The sequence below is a fragment of the Erithacus rubecula genome, assembly GCF_903797595.1.
Source record: "Erithacus rubecula genome assembly, chromosome: 15".
In the NCBI taxonomy this organism is placed as follows: domain Eukaryota; kingdom Metazoa; phylum Chordata; class Aves; order Passeriformes; family Muscicapidae; genus Erithacus; species Erithacus rubecula.
The window spans coordinates 12,515,748-12,534,645 of record NC_136667.1 but is presented as its reverse complement, the minus strand read 5'-3'; the positions used below and the strand labels follow the sequence as shown (position 1 = coordinate 12,534,645).

The window sequence follows — 18,898 nt, the reverse complement described above, 5'->3', positions numbered from 1 at the left end:
AGGTCTCTGCTACTGGATGTGACAACCCTCAAGTGCACTGAGCAGTTCCACAACCAGCCATCTCCAAAAGCTAAAGGTTTCCATTTCCTCTCACCTGTGGAGATTCATTAGACCAGTCCTCAGGAAAATCCACAGAAGAGCATATTGGTGTTACCTCAACCTGCCAGTCTTATTTAGTGTTTCAGCGATCAAAGTACTCATTTCACGTACTAATTTAATTAATTAAAAATTCAGATTCTCCTGTTGTACCATAAAAAGCACGAATTCCAAATTAAATCTTTTATTTAAAGTAATTAAAGTTTGGATAAAACACATGAAGTTTCTCTTTCAGCTCTAGTAAGAGGTAAGGCTAATGAGAACAAACACCTCAGCCCTTCCCACTATCAAATGTCTGTTTGACCACTCAAGCCCCAAGTCTCCTGGGTAAAGGGGACAGGACCTGTGTCATGACTTACACTCTCCATACAGCCAATCAAACATGTAAATTTCTGGTTCTCCACCTTTCACACCAACAGTTTCAGCACAGATTATGAAATTTAATTCTGTACTCACTACAGAACACCACTGAGTTTTTCACAGTATGGGCCTGATGCTCTGTGTGGCCTCTTCAGAAGTGTTACAAGCTTGTGCACACCTGCAGAAGTTCCCTCTGACTACTTCAGTGCCACAAGGGCTGCAACAAGACAAAGGAAATAGCTACTTTTGATTCAAACAGGATTTTTATTCAATCCAAATGATTTCTGTACAACAGAAAGGTTTTATACAAAAGAAGGAAGCATTAATTCAGTTGCAAGAACAGGCACAAAGAAGTTTCTGAACCCTAGTGCTTTAGAAAGCCAAGAATTTTTTTGAAAAACCAACCATGTGAAGTATTGTAATAGATGTTATAATCCTGGTTTGGGTCATTCTCCATCATGTACAACTCTCCTGCATGGACAGCCTCAAAGTCAGCACTGAAGTTGTTGGGATCAAACTGAACCCACAGAGTGTACCTGTAGTCAATGGTACGTATGGAATAGCCCATGATCCTGATGTCTTTCAGCTTTGGTTTGTCAGAGTTCCACTGGGGAGTGTCTGCAGGCCGGGGATATTGGCTGAAAGCAAAAGGTTCTTCCTTAAAACATCTGGCAGTGTCATCACACCCTTCCTTGCCTTCTTCCACCATCCTTTCAGAGACATTAAAATAGTGGACAATACTTGCTCCCTCAGTGCACAGCATAACACCAAATGACAACTCTGGGCATGCAGGAGGAACCTGCAGGCCAGCAAGTTCTGCAAGTGTTGAAAACAGAGACACCAGCTCCACCACTTTTTTACTTTGCCCTAGAAGAAATAATATAAAAAAATAAGTCATGGAACAGGGTGGTTGACCAGTAACTTTCTAATAATTCAGTTGCTTTTGAATTAAAAGTGCTTTGTACAGGATTTTTGGGGGTACCAAAATCAAGGCAATTAAGGAGTGGCAGTTAGCTGTGAAGATGCCAGTCCACACATTTATGATGTATTTTTGACAAGAAAACTTCTGCACTTATGTTTCTCCAATAGCCTTAGACATAATCATAACCATTTGCTGGAAAAAGAGCTCTTCAAAAAGACAAAGTAAATTCTCAATGTGCCTGGAGATACATCACCACCTCTACACACCCACTGTAAACAAAAACCAGGGAATTTACCTTGAGGTGCTGAGGCTCCAATATGGTTAAAAGGGTCGAGATAGGGGAAGACCCTTGCTCCTTGACTGACAGGGGAAGTTGTCATTCCTGGGACATAAAACATCAGTGGCACTCGGGTAGCAACATCAAAATTGCTGTATTTTGCCCATTCACCATGTTCTCCCAGGGACCATCCTAGGTGACAACACAATTCAGAGGAGATATTAGTTTGTAATCTAGTAGTCATTTCTTCTTCACTGTAAATTGACTCTGACTGTTGAGGCCACAAGTCTATTATAAAGGTTATATTAAAAAGTAAATAATCTGTATTTAGATGTAACAAGACTTTTCTCTAACGTGGAAGCTATTTCAACAGCTAACAAAATCTTGCAACTTGATAATCTTCCATAAAGGAACTAATTACACCTTTCCTTATTTCCAGATTCTTAAGATTACAATTAGGAAATCAGCATTAAAACAGCAGAAAAGAGGAACTGGGGTATGTCACAGTGCCTGCAAGAGTCTCCAGACAAATTCCACAAGGCATTAATTTAAGTTTTGGGCAGTTGCCAGCTCTCCAATACTCCTGTTAACACTGCAGCTGAACATCCCTTGGAGCAAAATCTGCTCTCTATGCCAGACTGCCATATCAGGATGCTACCCCTGAGGAAGCAATAAAGATAAAACTTTTCAGCTCTCCTCTTCCTCTTGAAAGAGATGCCAACATGAACTCCTTCCAGGCCAACTTCACTTTGGGGGAAGACAAAGGAACTCTGTGACAAAAAAGGTATGTTAACATGTTTTGTCTTGATCACTTTGCCAGCCATGGTACTAGAAATACCATTTACAGTTTATTCAAAACCAGGAAAAAAAAATTCAGCTTACAAACAAGTCAGAAGGAATGTCTAGAGTCACTTTAGTCCCAAAGTATTAATCCCATGGCTCTGCAACTTCTAAGAGCTTGTTTATACACACGTGCTCACAGATTAACTAATTAATTATAAATGTGACTTTAAATTGATGTAGTTAATTCACATCCTAACTGGTTTAAAGCAGCTAAGCCATCCCACAATTAACTGGATCATGGTTATTTTACTGAATATTAGAGTATTGAAACAAGCATTAAATGCTTGAGGTATTTGTCCTACAGTTCAAGTTAAGTTTTTTACCACTAGTATCCAGAGTGTGCAGGATCTCATTTATGAAAGGGAATCACATCCCTATCAGTTTTGATGCTCTGCAAGCAGCAATGACAAGTATAAAAAAACACACTTGAGCAGTTAATGGTAAAGTGTGTTATCCACTCTACCAGATGGCCTTCTACAAAAGGTAAGGGGGAAGTAGTGGTGGCCAAACTTTTAGAGCACAGTTCCCAGCAAGAGCCACTCCTTGGGTAGGAGGTGTGAATACAGAGAGCTCAGCCCCGTGTCCTGGCAGGCAGCCTCATCCCCCACCAGCAAATCCTCAACTTGATTAAAGTACCTCTGGGGACAGAACTGTGCAGCCAGAAGCCAGTGCCAGTTCCCTCAATCTGGCTCAGACAAACCAGAGGTTACAAGATATGATAGCTCTACTTGACTATAGAAACATAGACTTCATTAATCTGCCAGCGCTGAGTTGCACTATGAAGTTCTGAACAGTAAGCTCGAGAAAGATTTAAATGCTTACCATGATCAGCAGTAAAAACTACTATTGTGTTATTTGAGAGTCCTGCATTATCCAAAGCATTCAGAAGCAAGCCAACTTGCACATCCAGATAAGAAACTGCTGCATAGTAACTCTGACGAATCTGCCGCTGCAAGTTAAGAAAACAGGAGAGAAAAAAAACAAAAAGTTTCTCTCTAGACACATGCAGCAGAACCAGGGGGTGGTTGTGTAAAAGAACTAAAGGACTCTGCTTGTAAAGCTTTAATTTTAATTGTCTGTTGCCCAATTAATGTTCCAGAAAGGGTAAACTGGGAGGGAACAGTTAGAAAATTCCACCTCCCAGAAATGCTTTCAAGCAAAACACTGCAAACCAATCCACTCTGCATCTCTTGATCCAGCCAGTGCACCTAATTTTGGCATAAGCACTGAAGAGTCAAGGAAAATATTGCAAGAAGATACACTGGGTGCTGGCTTGATACAGATAAACAGACTCAGATAATGAACACAAACGCAGTATTGGTAGCTGCTACATCCATCCCCTCACATGCAAACCCAACTGCAGTGACAGAGAAGGTTTGCCTACAGAGCTAGAGGTGACAGTATACAAGGCAGAGAATTCACAATTGCCAATGGTCAGTTGCTGAATACCTGGGAGCATCCAAGAGCAGCTGACTCCTCCCTTGCATTCAAACAAGTGAAGGCAGTTTGAGTTCAGCATGCTGTGTTGACAGCTTACCTGGAAATCATCTGGAAGTGGTCCATAAGGGAAACTAACATTTAATGCTTTCACATCATCCCTCTGTCTGATATCCGTCCAGGGGTTGTATGCCACAGAAGGCAGCTGCTTAGGCACCCAGGGATCTGGGGCCAATGTGATATTTTCCAAGGGGTACAACTTGAGAAATTCCTTTAGAACACAAAACACATATAAAGACTGTTCTCACCTTCAACAGATACTGTGAATTTTGTGTTTAAACAACAATCATTTTCCCTTGCAGGACCCTTTAACATTTAACAGTTTACAAGACTTCCTTCCCCTTCCTCCAGAGTGTGAAACACAGCAATACTAGACATCCCCCAACAAATTCCTGAAAAATACGGAGTTATTAAATACATAAACCCAGCCTCCTGTATCTCAAAAGAATACTGCAATAAAAGGTCCAACACCACTTTGAAATCGGTAGGAGTTTTGCCACCAAGTCAAAGAGAGAATGAAATACAAGATCTCTTTATGTCATACTCCATCAAGCTGAAGCCCACCTCCATGCAGCAGCAGCCACCACTATGATGTCAGAAGCCTGGCTTTTGGCTGAGGAGTCACAACTCATTCTCATTAAATACTTTGAAATACATCACGGGTGACTCCTGAAGTTACACCTAATCAAGGCTGGTTTCCACCTTGCTTCCCAGAAACAGCAATAAAGCTTTTCTGGGAACAGCTTTCAAAAACCAAAGCAACTTGCCTAAGTTCCCTTTCCTGCAGGTTCCAGTCTCCTCACCTGTGGGTACCTCAGTGGGATATGCGGCTTGTGGTAACCAACAGCCAGGAAGAACTTTTGTCTGTTAGTTTTCATGATATTCAGTAAGTGTATGGCCTCCTCAGTGCTCTGAATATCAGGCAGAGTCCCCTCAGGCATTTCTGTCACATTCACTGGGCACACCAAGTTTGCATAAAGTTTTCCACCTTTTCCCCTGCAAGTCTTCATGGAAAAAAAAAAAAAAGTTAGTTCAGTAACTTCTGTTAAATACAAAGAAAAAAATCATCTGTTCTGTAACTTTAAAACCAATTTGTTTCTATCAACAAAATAATGCAACTTCCATGCCTATGAAAATGCAGAAATCTTCTCTAAAGCTGGGTAGAAGATTAAATATAGTCACAGGGTAAAAAGCCCACAGCTTCTATAACAAACAGAATCTCTGATCTAATGGAGATACAGCAGTATTTGGTTATCCTATATATACATACATTTTAATTCTTTCTGATCCCAAGAGTTCACAGAAAGCTGCCTGGAAGCTATTGACTTAGTTTCTGAGCAATTGCCAGCAGTGGCTGATCAGTGAAGAGAGATAAATTAGACTAAACAGTGGCCAGGGAAAGGTGGCCTCAGCAGGGTGTTTGGGAGGGGTGCAAAATGAACATACTTTTCCTTAAGTTCTGGATGCAATTGTTGCTGTTGTTAAAAACCAGTCTTTTTCCAGCAGTAAACCCAAGACAAAGCAATGCCAAGACTGTCTGCACCCTAATGACTGCAGCTCTTGCTGGGCAATGTACAGACTCCAACACCCAATGCAATGTTTGCATGAAGATAAATGTGACACAAGAGAACCTGGTTTAAGAGTAACAAACAGTATAGAAAACTGGATCAGATTATAAAGCTTCAGATTATTTAAACACTACATTAATTATGGCCCCTGCTCACTCAGTTCTGAGCTCTTTATCACATTAACTTTACCAAGACTACTGACAATGTTTTGTCATTAACGAAAGCAAAGACAGATCAGGTGCAGGTGCAAGTTGACAACCACACTTTTCAGGTAAAGGAATTCATGACTTAGACACAAACAAGGATCATTCTTGCTTATATCTCAGTAACTGAAGTTTCCAAATACCAATTCAGAAATACTTAAAACATCTGCAGGATGGGCACATTAATTAACAAAACACATGTGAAAATCTCGGCCTCCTTTCAGAAAACACAAAGTATTGAACTGGTTAGTTGTTTGACTGCACAAGGGTGCAGCCTCAAACCCCAGAGAGCACAGCTTGTCAAAGAACTTGGTTATATCCTGAACACCCTCCTCTGTTAGAGTGCCACAAATCACACTTACCTTATCATTCTCATGCTTTTCAGCTGAAGGATGAAAGGGTGGAATGGACCAGCTGTAGGGATAGTCATCACTGTAATTGGATGAAATCCCTGGAATGGATAAAGATATTAAAAATTCTCTAATAATTCACTGAACCAGGAAGAGCTCAAAAACAAGTTTAACTTGTCTTTAATTGCATTTTTTTTTCAAATATGCTAAATGAAGAAACATTTCAAATGAATCTTTGTCAACTGAGGAAAAGACAACCAAGAAATAAAAGTCAAAAAGTTTAAGCCAGGTATTTTTCCCGGAAATACAACTTTTACTAGTGAGGAAGACTCAAGCCTGTTGAAGAACCTTACTTCAGGGAACACCAACAAAAAACCCAAAAAGCCAAAAACCAAATCAAATTAAAAAGAAAAAACAAACAAACAAAAACCAAACCGCTCAGAATTAATAACAGTCTTCATGTATATCTTTGATTAGCTTTACTATAAACTGAAACACATACTGAAACTATCCACACAGTTTAATTCTAGGATAAGGAACTCCAAAAAGAGGATCAGTATTACAATATTGTTCAACTCAGTACTGTTACTGCTTTTTAACTAGTGAACTAATTTCCTATTGAACTTGAAGTACTAGTCATATATTCTACATGTCTTGACCCAGACTCACAGCCTATTAGGAAACATGAAACATGCACAGGCAGAACTAAGTCAACAAGTAATTTCCTTTTCAGCAGATACCTAACTTCCAGATGTATTTTTAGAATGTTAGACATTTATTCCCACAACTCCCAGACAAGACATGAAAACATCCATTAGATAAAAGTAATCTAATGCATTAATCTCTAATGCCCTTAAGACTTAATGACAACCACTGTAAAAAGCTGACCTATGATTTAGGTTCTTAATATAGATGAGAATCACACATCAATATTTATGTAAGTTTGAGAGATTATACACATCATGTATTTCTATATTAAGAAAATGATAATTCAAACCATACCAGGATGAAAAACTTTCCCCACAGATAGGGTCATGTAGCCGTTTTCCTTGAAATACTGGGGCATGGTGGAATAATTTCCTGCATGAACTCTCCAGTAGGAGTAGAAATCATAGAGCCGGGTGGTGTCAGGCCTGCGGCCAGTGAGAAATGACACTCTGCTGGGAGCACACACGGCTTGCTGAGGAGAGATAGCCAAGGAGAGACATTTGGAACAAAAACCAAAACACATGTATCAACTAACTGGAGCATAGTGATGCCTGAAGTTTTAGCTTTCATATTTTCCATATTCTGTACTGCATCTGTATATATGTCTGAAGTTCATATAGTGTTAGCATGACTTCTTCACAGTTTAGTTAGACAACACAATCCTCTTCCAGCCCGAGAACCAAGAGCACAGTCGCAACTTCAGGCCCAAAAACAACAGCAAATTAAGGAGAGCAAACTGGGAGGATGTGACTTCATAATCTGAAGCTGTAATTGGACAATCAACTCCAATATGTAAACAGACCAAAAGTTATAAAAGTGTGAAAACATGTGATCCATTGTCCACCTTGGCTGTAGCCTCCGACAGGCTCTTGTGCTGCCCAAAGTGTATCCTTTGAAGGCCTTTTTAATGAACATCTAATTCATTCCTGTAACACTGTCCAGCCTCTGTCCCAGGTAGCCTCTCAATGCATCAACAGCTGGGCCATAACAACCTGAAAACTCAGGAATCACAGGGAATAGGTTTCATATCACTTCAGGCTAGAATGAACATTATCCTTATCAAGCATATCGATTCCAAACTGCAAGCTTTTAAAAAAAGCAAGTCAGATTCCATAAAGACAGTGCTGCTTAATCATACAGAATTAAGCAGCAGTGGCAGGTGGACTGTGCTGATAAAAGCCAAAAGTCTAGTTGATCTGGACTGCCTTAAGAATAAAGAAAGGATAAACACAGAAGGTCTGGGTTATGGTCCAAAGGTCCAACCAACTCTGCTTCAGACTGACAAAACCTAAGAGTTATTGCTTTGCAGTCCTATTCCCAGCTGGAATTAGACCCAAACTTCTAATTTCTCAGCAGAAGGGAACTTGGGAATGTAGACATCCTATGCATACTACTCATGCAAAGAGCAATTAGTTACATTTTGAGTCCTCTATTTTAGAGTTTAGCTTACCCCACAAACTGCCCCTTTACAGCAGACTATAGAATTTATTTCCTCAAAAGATTAAAAAGTAAAACATAAGCTTTATAAACAGTAGAAAAAGATAATTTTAATTTAGTAAAATGGCATTTTTAAGCAGCACTTGGCTGCTAACAGTGAAAATGCCTGAGTGGCAATCTACTCCTCCAAGGGCTACACAAATACCATAATTTAGATGCCTTGTTTACATTTTTGTCACTTTAGTAAAGATAGTTTCACACACTATAGTTCAGCCCAATCATTTATTTTCTACTGAAAATACTTCAAGTTAATAAATACTTGCTTTTTTTCACTGGCCTGCCTAATAAAACCAGTAATTACTTTGCATAGAGAAAACACGTTTAAGTCATTTATCTCACCTGGGCATATGCATTGGTGAACACCATACTTTGGGAAGCGAGTTGATCAATGTTGGGAGATTTCACAAGCTTATCTCCATAACAGCCCAACACAGGACGCAGATCATCCACAATTATTAACAAGACATTCATGCCATCTATGAAGAAACAGAATTAGAATATAAATTAACCTGAGCTTCAATCAATAACCTAAAAGGTTACTTTGTGCCGATTTATCAGTTTTTAACCCTTAAACACATTTAAGGGCAAAAATAAAATTAATAAAATCAGCAATAATTATTCGTAAGGGAATGGAAACAATGGGATTCCTTCAAAAACAGAAATTCTTATTTGGCCTACAGAGAAATATAGTGGTTTTCATTTCCCTTCCTATTTCATTGTTTGCACGATGGTATTTTCTCCAGCTGCTACAGACGGCATCTCCTTGCAGCTGGCAAAATAGCGTGATGCAAAAGAAATAGGTATTTTATTAGGTCTACCTACCACCGAATTCTACGGCCTGCAAGCTTTGAGAAGGGTGTTAAACCACAGGTAAACAACACTGCAGTCCTGTATAATTCTGCTCCCAACAGATTAAACTATTTTTTCTTCAATTAACTACACGCGTCTTTTTAAAAAACGCCCTCCCAATGCGGCGGAGTGCACTAGGGGCTCGACGCGCGCACGACTCGCTGCCGCAGGCGAGTAAAGCTGCAGCCCGGCCAGGGACACACCGAGTCCCTCGGGAAAACACCGAGCCCGCGGCCCCGGGCTCCCCCCAGCCCAGCTCCCGCCGCGGAACAAACCCCCGGGGCCCGCCTCCGCCGGGCCGGCCGCCAAGGCAGCGCGGGGCAGCTGCAGCAGCCACGGCAAGAGCCACAGGCACACCCGGCCCGCCGCCATTTCCCAGCGAGGCGGCGGGGCCGGGCGAAGGCGGCCCGGGGGCGGTGTCTTGAACCATCGCGGAGCCTGAACCCGACCTCCCGCTTCCCCTTGGCCGCGTGGGGGCCCCGCGGTGCGGGGGCTCGGCCGGGCCCGGCTCGGTCGGAGCGGCGGCCCCGCGGTGCGGGGGCTCGGCCGGGCCCGGCTCGGTCGGAGCGGCGGCCCCGCGGTGCGGGGGCTCGGCCGGGCCGGCAGTGCAATCCAGCGCTCGCACTGCGCGGGGCTCTTCAGTTGCTCCTGCGGTTCCTGCCGACCTTTGGTCCTGCAGTCTCAGCACCCGCCGCATCTCCCTCCTGCAAGGGAATGTCGGTGGCATTCTCAAGGTTATTTCTTTCTCGTTTAAGTAACGTTGAGGAATGAGGAAATCGGGGTTTGGTATTGTGAGGAGTTGTCTGAGTACTTCAATCCAATTTGTAAATCAGTTAACACTCTGCGTGGTCTTTAAAGAAGCGTTCAGTGTTTCTGGTCACCCGGATCTCCCTCAGGCTGGTGCGCGCTCTGCGGAGCGAGGGAGTCGCCAGTATATTAAAAATAACATAAACAAAAAAATTCCCCAAACACTTATAGTTTCATTAAGAACTAGTTGTATTAACACCCCAGCAGTTTTTCGTGGTTTCTGTCTTTAACTGCAGTAGAGAAAATCGATTTATTGCTAGTATTCCTCCACAAAATAAACTCACTGTTATACATATGCTTCCCAATCAGCAGCTGTAAATGTCAAAATATCAAAATATCAAAAATGTAAACAATAATGCAAATAAAATGTAAATAAAATATCGAAAATGTATAATAAAGCAGCTGACAGGAAGGTTTTAAAATAATTTTAAGACTGTAACTATGTCTTCCACATTTAACAGACAGGTACACTGATGGCAAGTGTGCCAATATTGAAAACAGTCAACACGAACTCACTTGGATGTGGGAACCATTATGACAATGATACATGTGATGCTATGTGCATTTTTCTGTTTTAGCAAGTGATAGGTACACCTTTGAATACAACTAAAGGTTTAACAGTGAAAAATACTGGTGTATATCATTTTCTTTGGGACCAGACTATTTAAAAAGCCCAAAAACAACTTGAGAAAAAAGCTCTATTTACAGAAAACTAATGCATCTCTAATGGGAATCTATAATTTGATTCTTTCAGTGCCTCAGGACTGTATTGGTTGCTCTTTCTTATCAAAATTAAAAGTTCTGAGACAAAAATGCTCTCATTTGTCACTTTTTTATCACAGGGAAAGAGATTGAAAGTAATATGCTTTTCTGCTCTATAAAGATTAATACTTGAGGCCTCAAAATATGCTGTGTATGCGCTCATCATAAGATTACCAGGAATGATGGCTACAGTGGTCTGTCACAATGCTATTGTTGAGTGGGAAGTGTGACTCAGAAGTGCAGTACATGGTGTATTACAGTGTGTGCATACATATTCAACCATGTGTACTTCCTCTAAACTATTAGTGAAGTTTATTTTGATGTGGATCTTACACAGGATCTTCCTTCCTGCACAAGCTGGAAAAGCTTGAATCAAATGAAGAACACTGTTACTACAAGTTCAGCTACTGCTGAGCACGTGACATGCAATCAACTCATGAATATTATTCAGTATATTTGATGTTTGCGTATTTTGGAATTAATGTTGTGTATAAGCAGTATATCTCACAGGTATCAGCAACTCTCCTAACATGGATCAGCTGCTGGAAATGTACTGAACATTGTATCCCCAAGTGACACTTCTCTTCATTTGGAGACTTTTTATGCAAAAAGCCAAGGAATTATTTCATTATTGCACATGCATTTAATTACCATAATGCTTGCCTCTTTCAAATGCAAATACACTAAGTGGTACTTGGTATGAATTTCCTGGTTTGCCTAACATGAGTATATAGCAATCTTATTAAGTTCAGTCCACTAGAAGAACAAATTACAGAGGAAATGTCTTTTTCAAACAGCATACAAGTTCTGGTGCTAAAAAGCAAGTTGGAATGATGCCAGTAAATAATTGCAGATACTGAAATCACAGATCTTGGACAAACTGGTATCACAGCTCAGATGTCCACTCCACCCCGGATGTTTGGGCCTTTGAGCAGCCTGTTGTTCAGCTCCTGGACTAAACCACTGCTGGATTCAACGTGATGAGTCAGGAGTGTCACAGGAAAGGTTAAACCTAGACCTTGGCTGAAGTGGCAATACCGTATGCAGCACTCCTCCTTAGTCACTCTGCTGGAAGTCCCAGGGTGAATGTCAGCCTTCTGCACCCACCACCACCACCGAGGATCAAATCCACTTTAAGCTTAGCAATATGCTAAGGCATATACCAAAAGTTTTGGGAGTCTACCACAGTGCTTGCACAAGTGTTAGTAATGTAGTTGAGGCCACCAACGTAACAGCTAAATATCTTAAAATCAACTGTTTTCTATGACACACTCACATTAAGACATGGTAAAATTTTGGCACGGCAGTATTTTTAGTGGCAAAAAGTCCTATTAGCAGGACTCTCTAAGAAATGGCTGTACCATCAGACACATAGAAGATCTTATGAAGTATTGTTTCCATACCTGGGTATACTCTCCAATAGTTTCCTCTGACAAGGAGGTGTTTTTTGAGAGTTTGTGAATATGGTCTGGCAATATATATTAGCCCTGGTGTTGACCTCTGCCTGGAAAGGACGTCTCAACTCTTTACATGTGAAACCTGTTCTTGAACATGTTCCCCAGTGATTTCACCAGCACATTTGGCATTTGGCACAGAAGCAAGTCTAAGGAATTTTTATGCATCACTCGGTAATTCTAAGAAACCAGGTCTTCACAAATGGTTGGGCACTGTGGTCAATTTACTCAAATGCAAAAAGAACAAAGCAGTTTTCAATTAATCAATATAAGTAATCACAAAGCTATTATAATTTAATTCTCATGTATTATAGAAAGTGACTAATCACTACAGGAAGCTTCTGGTTGGCAAATTTATTTATCCCTAAATTGATTATTATCAAAAAAGTACTGTTTTCATTTTATGGACTGATGAAATTTATTTCTGTACAAGCCACCATGAAGAAAATGAAAGAGGGATCTATTAAAAATATTTATATTTGCATTCATATCTGTACCCTCCTCTGGCACATATGGTGAGAAAGTGAAATACTAATCAAACATGAAACCCTAGACATAATATTGATATATCTCTAAATAGCTTTTTTATCTTTGAAGAATTCCATAGCTATACTTTCAGAATCAAACCAATCATACTCTTTAAGCCATCTGTGAACATTAGCACTCAAGAGAAAGCTACAAACTTTATATGAGAGGCATCTGCATAGACTTGCAGTTTCTTAACATTTTTATAAGATGGTATCATTGTAGTCCATCCTTGCAGCCTGAATTGCAGACCTGTGCACTAGAAAATACATTGTAGACTTTAGCTATTAACATTCCTAATCCAAAATTACTCATTTATAAGCCTTCATTTCATATACAGTTATTTCTGTACAGCTGAAGTGAGTAATGCAGATCCGTTCACCTGCAGCATGCTCCCTCTCTCCCCAAGAGTTTTCCCAAGGACATCAGAGTTGTTTCTAAGACACTATCTAGACTTCTGAGTACTGGACAGCAGGTAAGGCAGATGCTGTTATCACCACCAAAAGCAATGAACTCAAGGCATACCTCTCCTGCTTTCTCACATTTCCTGTTTGGGCCTATAAACGTGGCAAATTAGACACTGGCAGCTCCAGCTCTGATGTGCTGGCTAAAGAACAGTTGGGTGGCTTGAGGAACTGGAGTTCTTCCTGACCCTCCCTACACGTGTTTCAGGAAATGTGCCTACAACTCAGGTACTGCTCAAAGAAATCACACTGTCCCAAGTTCTTAGTGAGGGCAGGATAGCACGGTACAAAAATAACTTTTATGCATGTTAACCCTGACACAGACAATTTCTCAATTTACACGGTGAGTACAGTAATAAGATAAAGTCCCCAAACACGAAAGACTGTGTTAACAAGATGTCATGTAAGGCTATTGAATTCTTTAATGTGGACAGCTAGCAAGTGTTGATCTATTATTTAAATATCTACAAATTCTGTTTTGTTTGTTATTCAGGATTAACAGCTGCTGCAGATTTTATAGGGTATTTTGAATGGCATCCTCAGCACAGTAACAACATTGCAGTTGTTTAAAACCCCAAAATAACCCATCTCCTAATTTATTTTTAACAATGAAATCTATTCCCTCTTTTTCTTCTATACCTTCTCTTCCCCCTTCTACAGCTGCCTTAGAGGGGAAGTGAATAAGCTCATCAGTATTCAGGTATTGTGAACAGGGAGGTCACCTTCTGTTAAGCAACTCTTAATTTCAAACTTTAAAACCTTGCAATTAGTAATTTGACAAGGACACGAAAGTACATGACTACTTGTCTCTGTCTAAGGTGATGTTTTCTGAGTGTAAGCCTACTTACAAAGTATGAGAGAAGTGATTCCTGTGAAGGGGCAATTTCTACTACTCATGTGCAAACTGTGAGATGTAAAGCAAGTGCCATGAAGATGGAAGCACAGGGGAGGATAAAGTAGGATCTGTAACTAAGCAGAGTAAGGTAGAAAAAAAAATTGCTCAATATTAGGATAAAGCCTTTTAGAAATTAGCAAGGACTTGCTAATGAGGATTATTTTAATGACACATTGTATTATGCTTGACTAAAACAAGAGTAGAAAGACCAAGAGATATAGAACTAACAATTGTAATCATGTGTAATACTGACTTTTTGATAATATCAACTTCTTCCTTTCTCTATCTTCTTGATTCATAGTTCACCTTTGGGAACAGAACCGTGAGTCAAAAAATTGAGAAGTGCAAAAACATTTTTCTCACAACCTCTGCAGACATCTCCTGCACTGCTGAGTTTACTGTGTACACAGTAGCACAATGGTTCTGTTACAATAGTAGTATGTTCCAAACTCTGATTTGTAAGAACATACAAAGTGGTCTGCAGCTACTCATGAGTAACACTGCTTCATGTGCTGAAAACTCCAGTGCCTCCAGGGGCATCCCATCAGCATGCCAGGGATGAACCCAGTACATAGCCAGCTCCACAGGAGGCTGTGTTCTTCTGGTTCTTGAGATGCACCACAGTAATTTTCCCAAATCAATATGTAGCATACCAAGATATATTCCACTATGTATTCTGTACTCTATGTACAACTACAGGATGGAATAGCTTGTGTCTGGTTACTAAAATAATCATTCTACATTTAATTCTTTTGTAAGTGCAAAAGCAGGAAAAAGTCAGAGATTATTTCTGTCTAACCTGCATCCTTGATCTCCTACCATAATAAATGTAGTGTACTGGATTCCCAAAGACCCCATGCTGAGTTTACTCTTTTAAGCATGACAGTTCAGCAAAGTAATTTGTCTGTTCTGGATACCATAATTTTCCCTTCAGTCAGTGAGACTCAAAGGTGTTTTGCTGGAGCTGTTTGATGAACAGCTCAAACTGTATGTCCTTTCCAAACACTCTTTTCCTTATAATTTGTCAATAGTATTCTATGGTTCAAAAGGTTCAGATAAAAACCACAAAGGGACAAATGTGTTCTAGAATGTGTTAGTTCAAATGAATAATATCTCTGATCACTTTTTATGCAAAGGACTTTCATACATACCATGAAATGCTGTAGTGGCAATAAGATTGGAAAACAGACTTGCTGAGAGGAGGTAGTTATAATGATGCTAAGGAGCATCAGGGTATGAAAACTCAAAATATCCATGAGAAATTAAAAAGAAAACCAAGGAATAAAAAAAGACAAAACCCCTGCACATCCTAAAATGTCAACCCAAATATAAATTACAGCTTTACAAGCATTAGCAACAAAAATAAGTATTGATCTTGCTGTCAGCTTCCATGAAGGTGATAATCTTATGAGCCTTCTTAAAAATAAATAAATAGAAACCATTTTTCACATACAGAGCAGAAACTCCAGCCTCAGCTGAGCAAACTTTTCTGCCACTTCCAGCAATGGTAAGAGAGGCACAGCTGCTTAGCAAAGCTGCTAAGTGAGCAGTTGTGATCTGGTTACTGCTTCTGCACTGCTGCCTCTCGGGCAATGCTCCGTCTGCCTTTGGAAGCTGGCCAGCGAGTGGGGAGGCAATTGGAGCCTAAGGTATCATGCTGTTTCAATATACTTGGAGCAGAGAAGTGTTCATCTCTTCACCAAGAGTATTCCATCCCTCTAATAAAAGGATGGAATTACAGAACAGAGAGAAATGGGAGACAAACAGATTTTGTCCCACTTACTTTGTCCATCTAGAACTTGATTTTCCAAACTCACTGTTGTTACATAAACCTGTAATACTGGTTTGAATGAGCACAGCTACCTCATCACTACTGCAGGTATGAGTGGAGTAGGTCTCAGAATCTTCATCAGATACCCTGTGGGTAAGAAATGCAAAGGGGAGAAAAGGACCAGTGAAGCCTGGCTTGTACTCACATAGACACAAGGTAAAATTTGATTGCCTTAAGGAAGATCATTCTTTCTCCTCCTGAAATTCCTTGCCTCCTTCACAGAACACCTGTCACCTTCAGCAGCAAAACCATGCCCAAGATGATGCTTCACTAGACAACTCCAACTTACTGCAGGAATATATGGGGGAAAGCAGCATGTGATCTTGTTGTTGAAAGCTGCTCTGCACATCTTGGCTGTGTGAGAATACTTGTACTTTAAAATATTTTTTTAGGTTGTGGTTTGTTTTGTTTTGTTTTGTTTTTTTCCTTGTTAGATATACATGTTCAGTATGGTACAAGTTAAAAAAGAAATGTCTGGTAGACTTTTGTAAAGCTGAAAGCCCAGGGAAGATAAATCACTTCATGCTTTCCTCTTACTGCAGTCATCCTTTGTGCGTGCAGAACTGGTAATCCAGCACTCCTCTTTGGACCACTCTGCTGAATCTTTCTGATTTTCTCTAGCTCCTAGATCCAAAATGTCATCTGAAGCAAAGGTAAAAAAAAACAAAACAAAACAAAAAACCAACCAACCAACCAACCAACCAACCAAAAAAATCTAATCTCATTTTGTGTTGTTCACTTTCATTTCCTGTCTCCCATGTAATTTGGTTAACAATCCATCTGTAACTTCATGGCTGAAACATCAGAGACTTAAGTGAGCTGTATTATTTTTGGATCTTTGTATGTCTTTTCAGTGTGGTAAGATGTAAGTAAGTCCTTGTCACAGAATATGCACCAAGTACCTGCTTAAGTGTTTCGTCTCTAAATGCCATGTAAATTTGCTACAATCATATTGATATTTAACCCAATTCTGCTTTTCCCTGAATGCATCGCAAAAGGAGCTATGATATATCCAACTTCTGATAAGATGGAGCCTGATTTATCCGTGTCCTGCATCACTGGCTAAAGTATGTTGCATAGTGTTAGTACATCAGAGTGCCAGTGTTGTAACTCACATGCAACACTGTTGCAAATGATTGCACTGCTGCAAGGCACCCTGAATGGAACTCACCTCTCGCATCCAACGTCCAAAACCTCTTATTTAATTTGGAGGTATTTAAGCATTTACCTTGTTCTATCTTACTTGACTTCTGAGAGAAGCTCAGAGGAGTCACAGACAGAAATTGCATTTGCAGTGTGTGTTACCCAGACACAGAGATCCATGAGATTCTTGGAACACCTGACCTGTGTCAGTACTAAAGTTCTTAATCTGATTAATGCTGTAGGTAAAATTTCTAGGTGACTTTACTCAAGAAAAAGGAGTAATGTAAATAGTTAGAAGCTTAGTGTTCATCTGGAACAAGTAGCTCCATAAGGCTGAAAGTAAACAACTGCAAATAAGCCTTGTTTTGTGCTGGATGGGTTTTAAGAATAGAAGAATATATTAATTTTGCCAGGACAATATGCATGATCTGAACCTCCATCGAAGTCTTGAAGGAAATGAAGAAGGAAGGAACTAAGAAGAAAGAACTTAAAAGGTAATTAAGAAGGCCTCAAAGGAAAGAATTGGCTCTGATAAGTCACTGCTATGAGGAAATTGATAGGATTTATTTATAGAACAATGATCCAATGTCTTCTTTTCATGTGTTATCTTAAACAACTATTAAACACATTGGAAAAAGAAGTTATGCAAGAAAACTCAGGAGTAGAGCAACATAAAAAATGAATAACTTGGAAGTTGTAGTGAGGCTGAAAAACCACACAAACTATAAGAAAAGAGGCATGGGACACAACTTGCTTAAATGACCTTCCTTTCAACAGGAGAATGAGTAAAACCAGCTCAACAGTTTAAGACAAAAAATATAGACTATAAACAGACACATCTTTTGCAGGTAACATCAAGTCAGTGTCAAATTCTTCTCAGGCCAAACAACTGCACAACAATGCATTTTCTAACATCCAACTCACAGAATAGCCTGTGAAATTCATAGTGGTTAAATATTGTAACTTGCTTCACATCACAATCATAGTTGGCATTAATATAAACAGAAACTTGTTGAACTGCTATAACTCTACAAATAGGTTTCAGGCTGGAGGACAGTAATTGAGAGGTGCAACATGCAACAGACAGAAGCAAAAAGTTCAAGGCTAAAGGCTTTAAATCATTCTAACTTCCCAAGGAGGACACAAATCAATATTATTGCAGGAATTATTGAAATTTTCCTTGAAACTGAAGGCCCTCATTTCAGAAGCAAGCATCTGTGTGTAATGCCAATGACACTAACAAGTATGTACTTATTAGATCATTACTGTTCTTGACTGTGCAAAATTACTGGCTGGTATAAAGATATTATAATAGATTGAACGATCTCTTCTTTGTCAATTATCAGTCAAACTCTGTTTATTCTGAGAATAAAGTAAGGCCTACAGCAAAATCAACTGAAATTCAAATGGGGATTTTCAAACCTGAAGATTTGTTTTTGTAAACAATTTGATGTTTCTGTCATGGACCATGAAAGATGGTCCTAGAAACAGTTCATGACTCCTCTGTCAGCAACATCAGTCAGTTATTGCTGAACTGCTATCCTCCCTTTAAATGCTGCAGTGTTCCAGTCACCTAACATGGGCACTTTGAGAAGCAAAAAGGACATATGAATTATATGGTATATTAGAAAGGAGTCAAGGCTGACTGTCACCAGAAAAGCAAGCTTTTCAAATTAGAAGGCTGATTCAAGTTTTGTTTCCTTCATTAATTTTGGTCTGTCAAGGACAGGAATCCTCCTGGTTTATATTTTTAAAGCAGAATAAGGATACAAGTAGATGGCTTATGAAAGCAGTAATGGCAGTGACTATAAAAGAGACCCTATATATCTCTTCTTGAACTAATTTGA

The 18,898-nt window shown here is 39.8% G+C and overlaps 1 protein-coding gene across 2 annotated transcripts; it reads right to left on the bottom strand.

Moving 5' to 3' along the window:
- Positions 1 to 700: 700 nt before the first annotated feature.
- On the bottom strand, positions 701 to 9,557 carry IDS (iduronate 2-sulfatase). Of its 2 annotated transcripts, none has more exons than XM_079319007.1 (9): positions 9,446 to 9,557; positions 8,661 to 8,797; positions 7,119 to 7,296; positions 6,129 to 6,217; positions 4,799 to 4,999; positions 4,036 to 4,206; positions 3,321 to 3,447; positions 1,674 to 1,847; positions 701 to 1,323 (listed from the first exon to the last, which is right to left on the bottom strand). In XM_079319007.1, the coding sequence occupies exons 1-9, from the start codon at positions 9,540 to 9,542 to the stop codon at positions 821 to 823; spliced, it is 1,677 nt and encodes a 558-aa protein (XP_079175133.1). In that variant the 5' UTR covers positions 9,543 to 9,557; the 3' UTR covers positions 701 to 820. The 2 variants fall into 2 exon arrangements, with proteins under 2 accessions (XP_079175133.1, XP_079175134.1); XM_079319008.1 differs by lacking the exon at positions 9,446 to 9,557 and adding an exon at positions 9,144 to 9,277.
- Between the last annotated feature and the right edge of the window lie 9,341 nt (positions 9,558 to 18,898).

Coding starts and splice junctions, on each gene's coding strand:
- IDS (XM_079319007.1), bottom strand. CDS start 9,542: ATGGCGGCGGGCCGGGTGTGCCTGTGGCTCTTGCCGTGGCTGCTGCAG. Junction 8,798..9,445: donor GGCGGAGGCGGGCCCCGGGG/GTTTGTTCCGCG, acceptor GTTTCTTCATAG/ATGGCATGAATGTCTTGTTA. Junction 1,848..3,320: donor AGTTTTTACTGCTGATCATG/GTAAGCATTTAA, acceptor GTTGTCACCTAG/GATGGTCCCTGGGAGAACAT.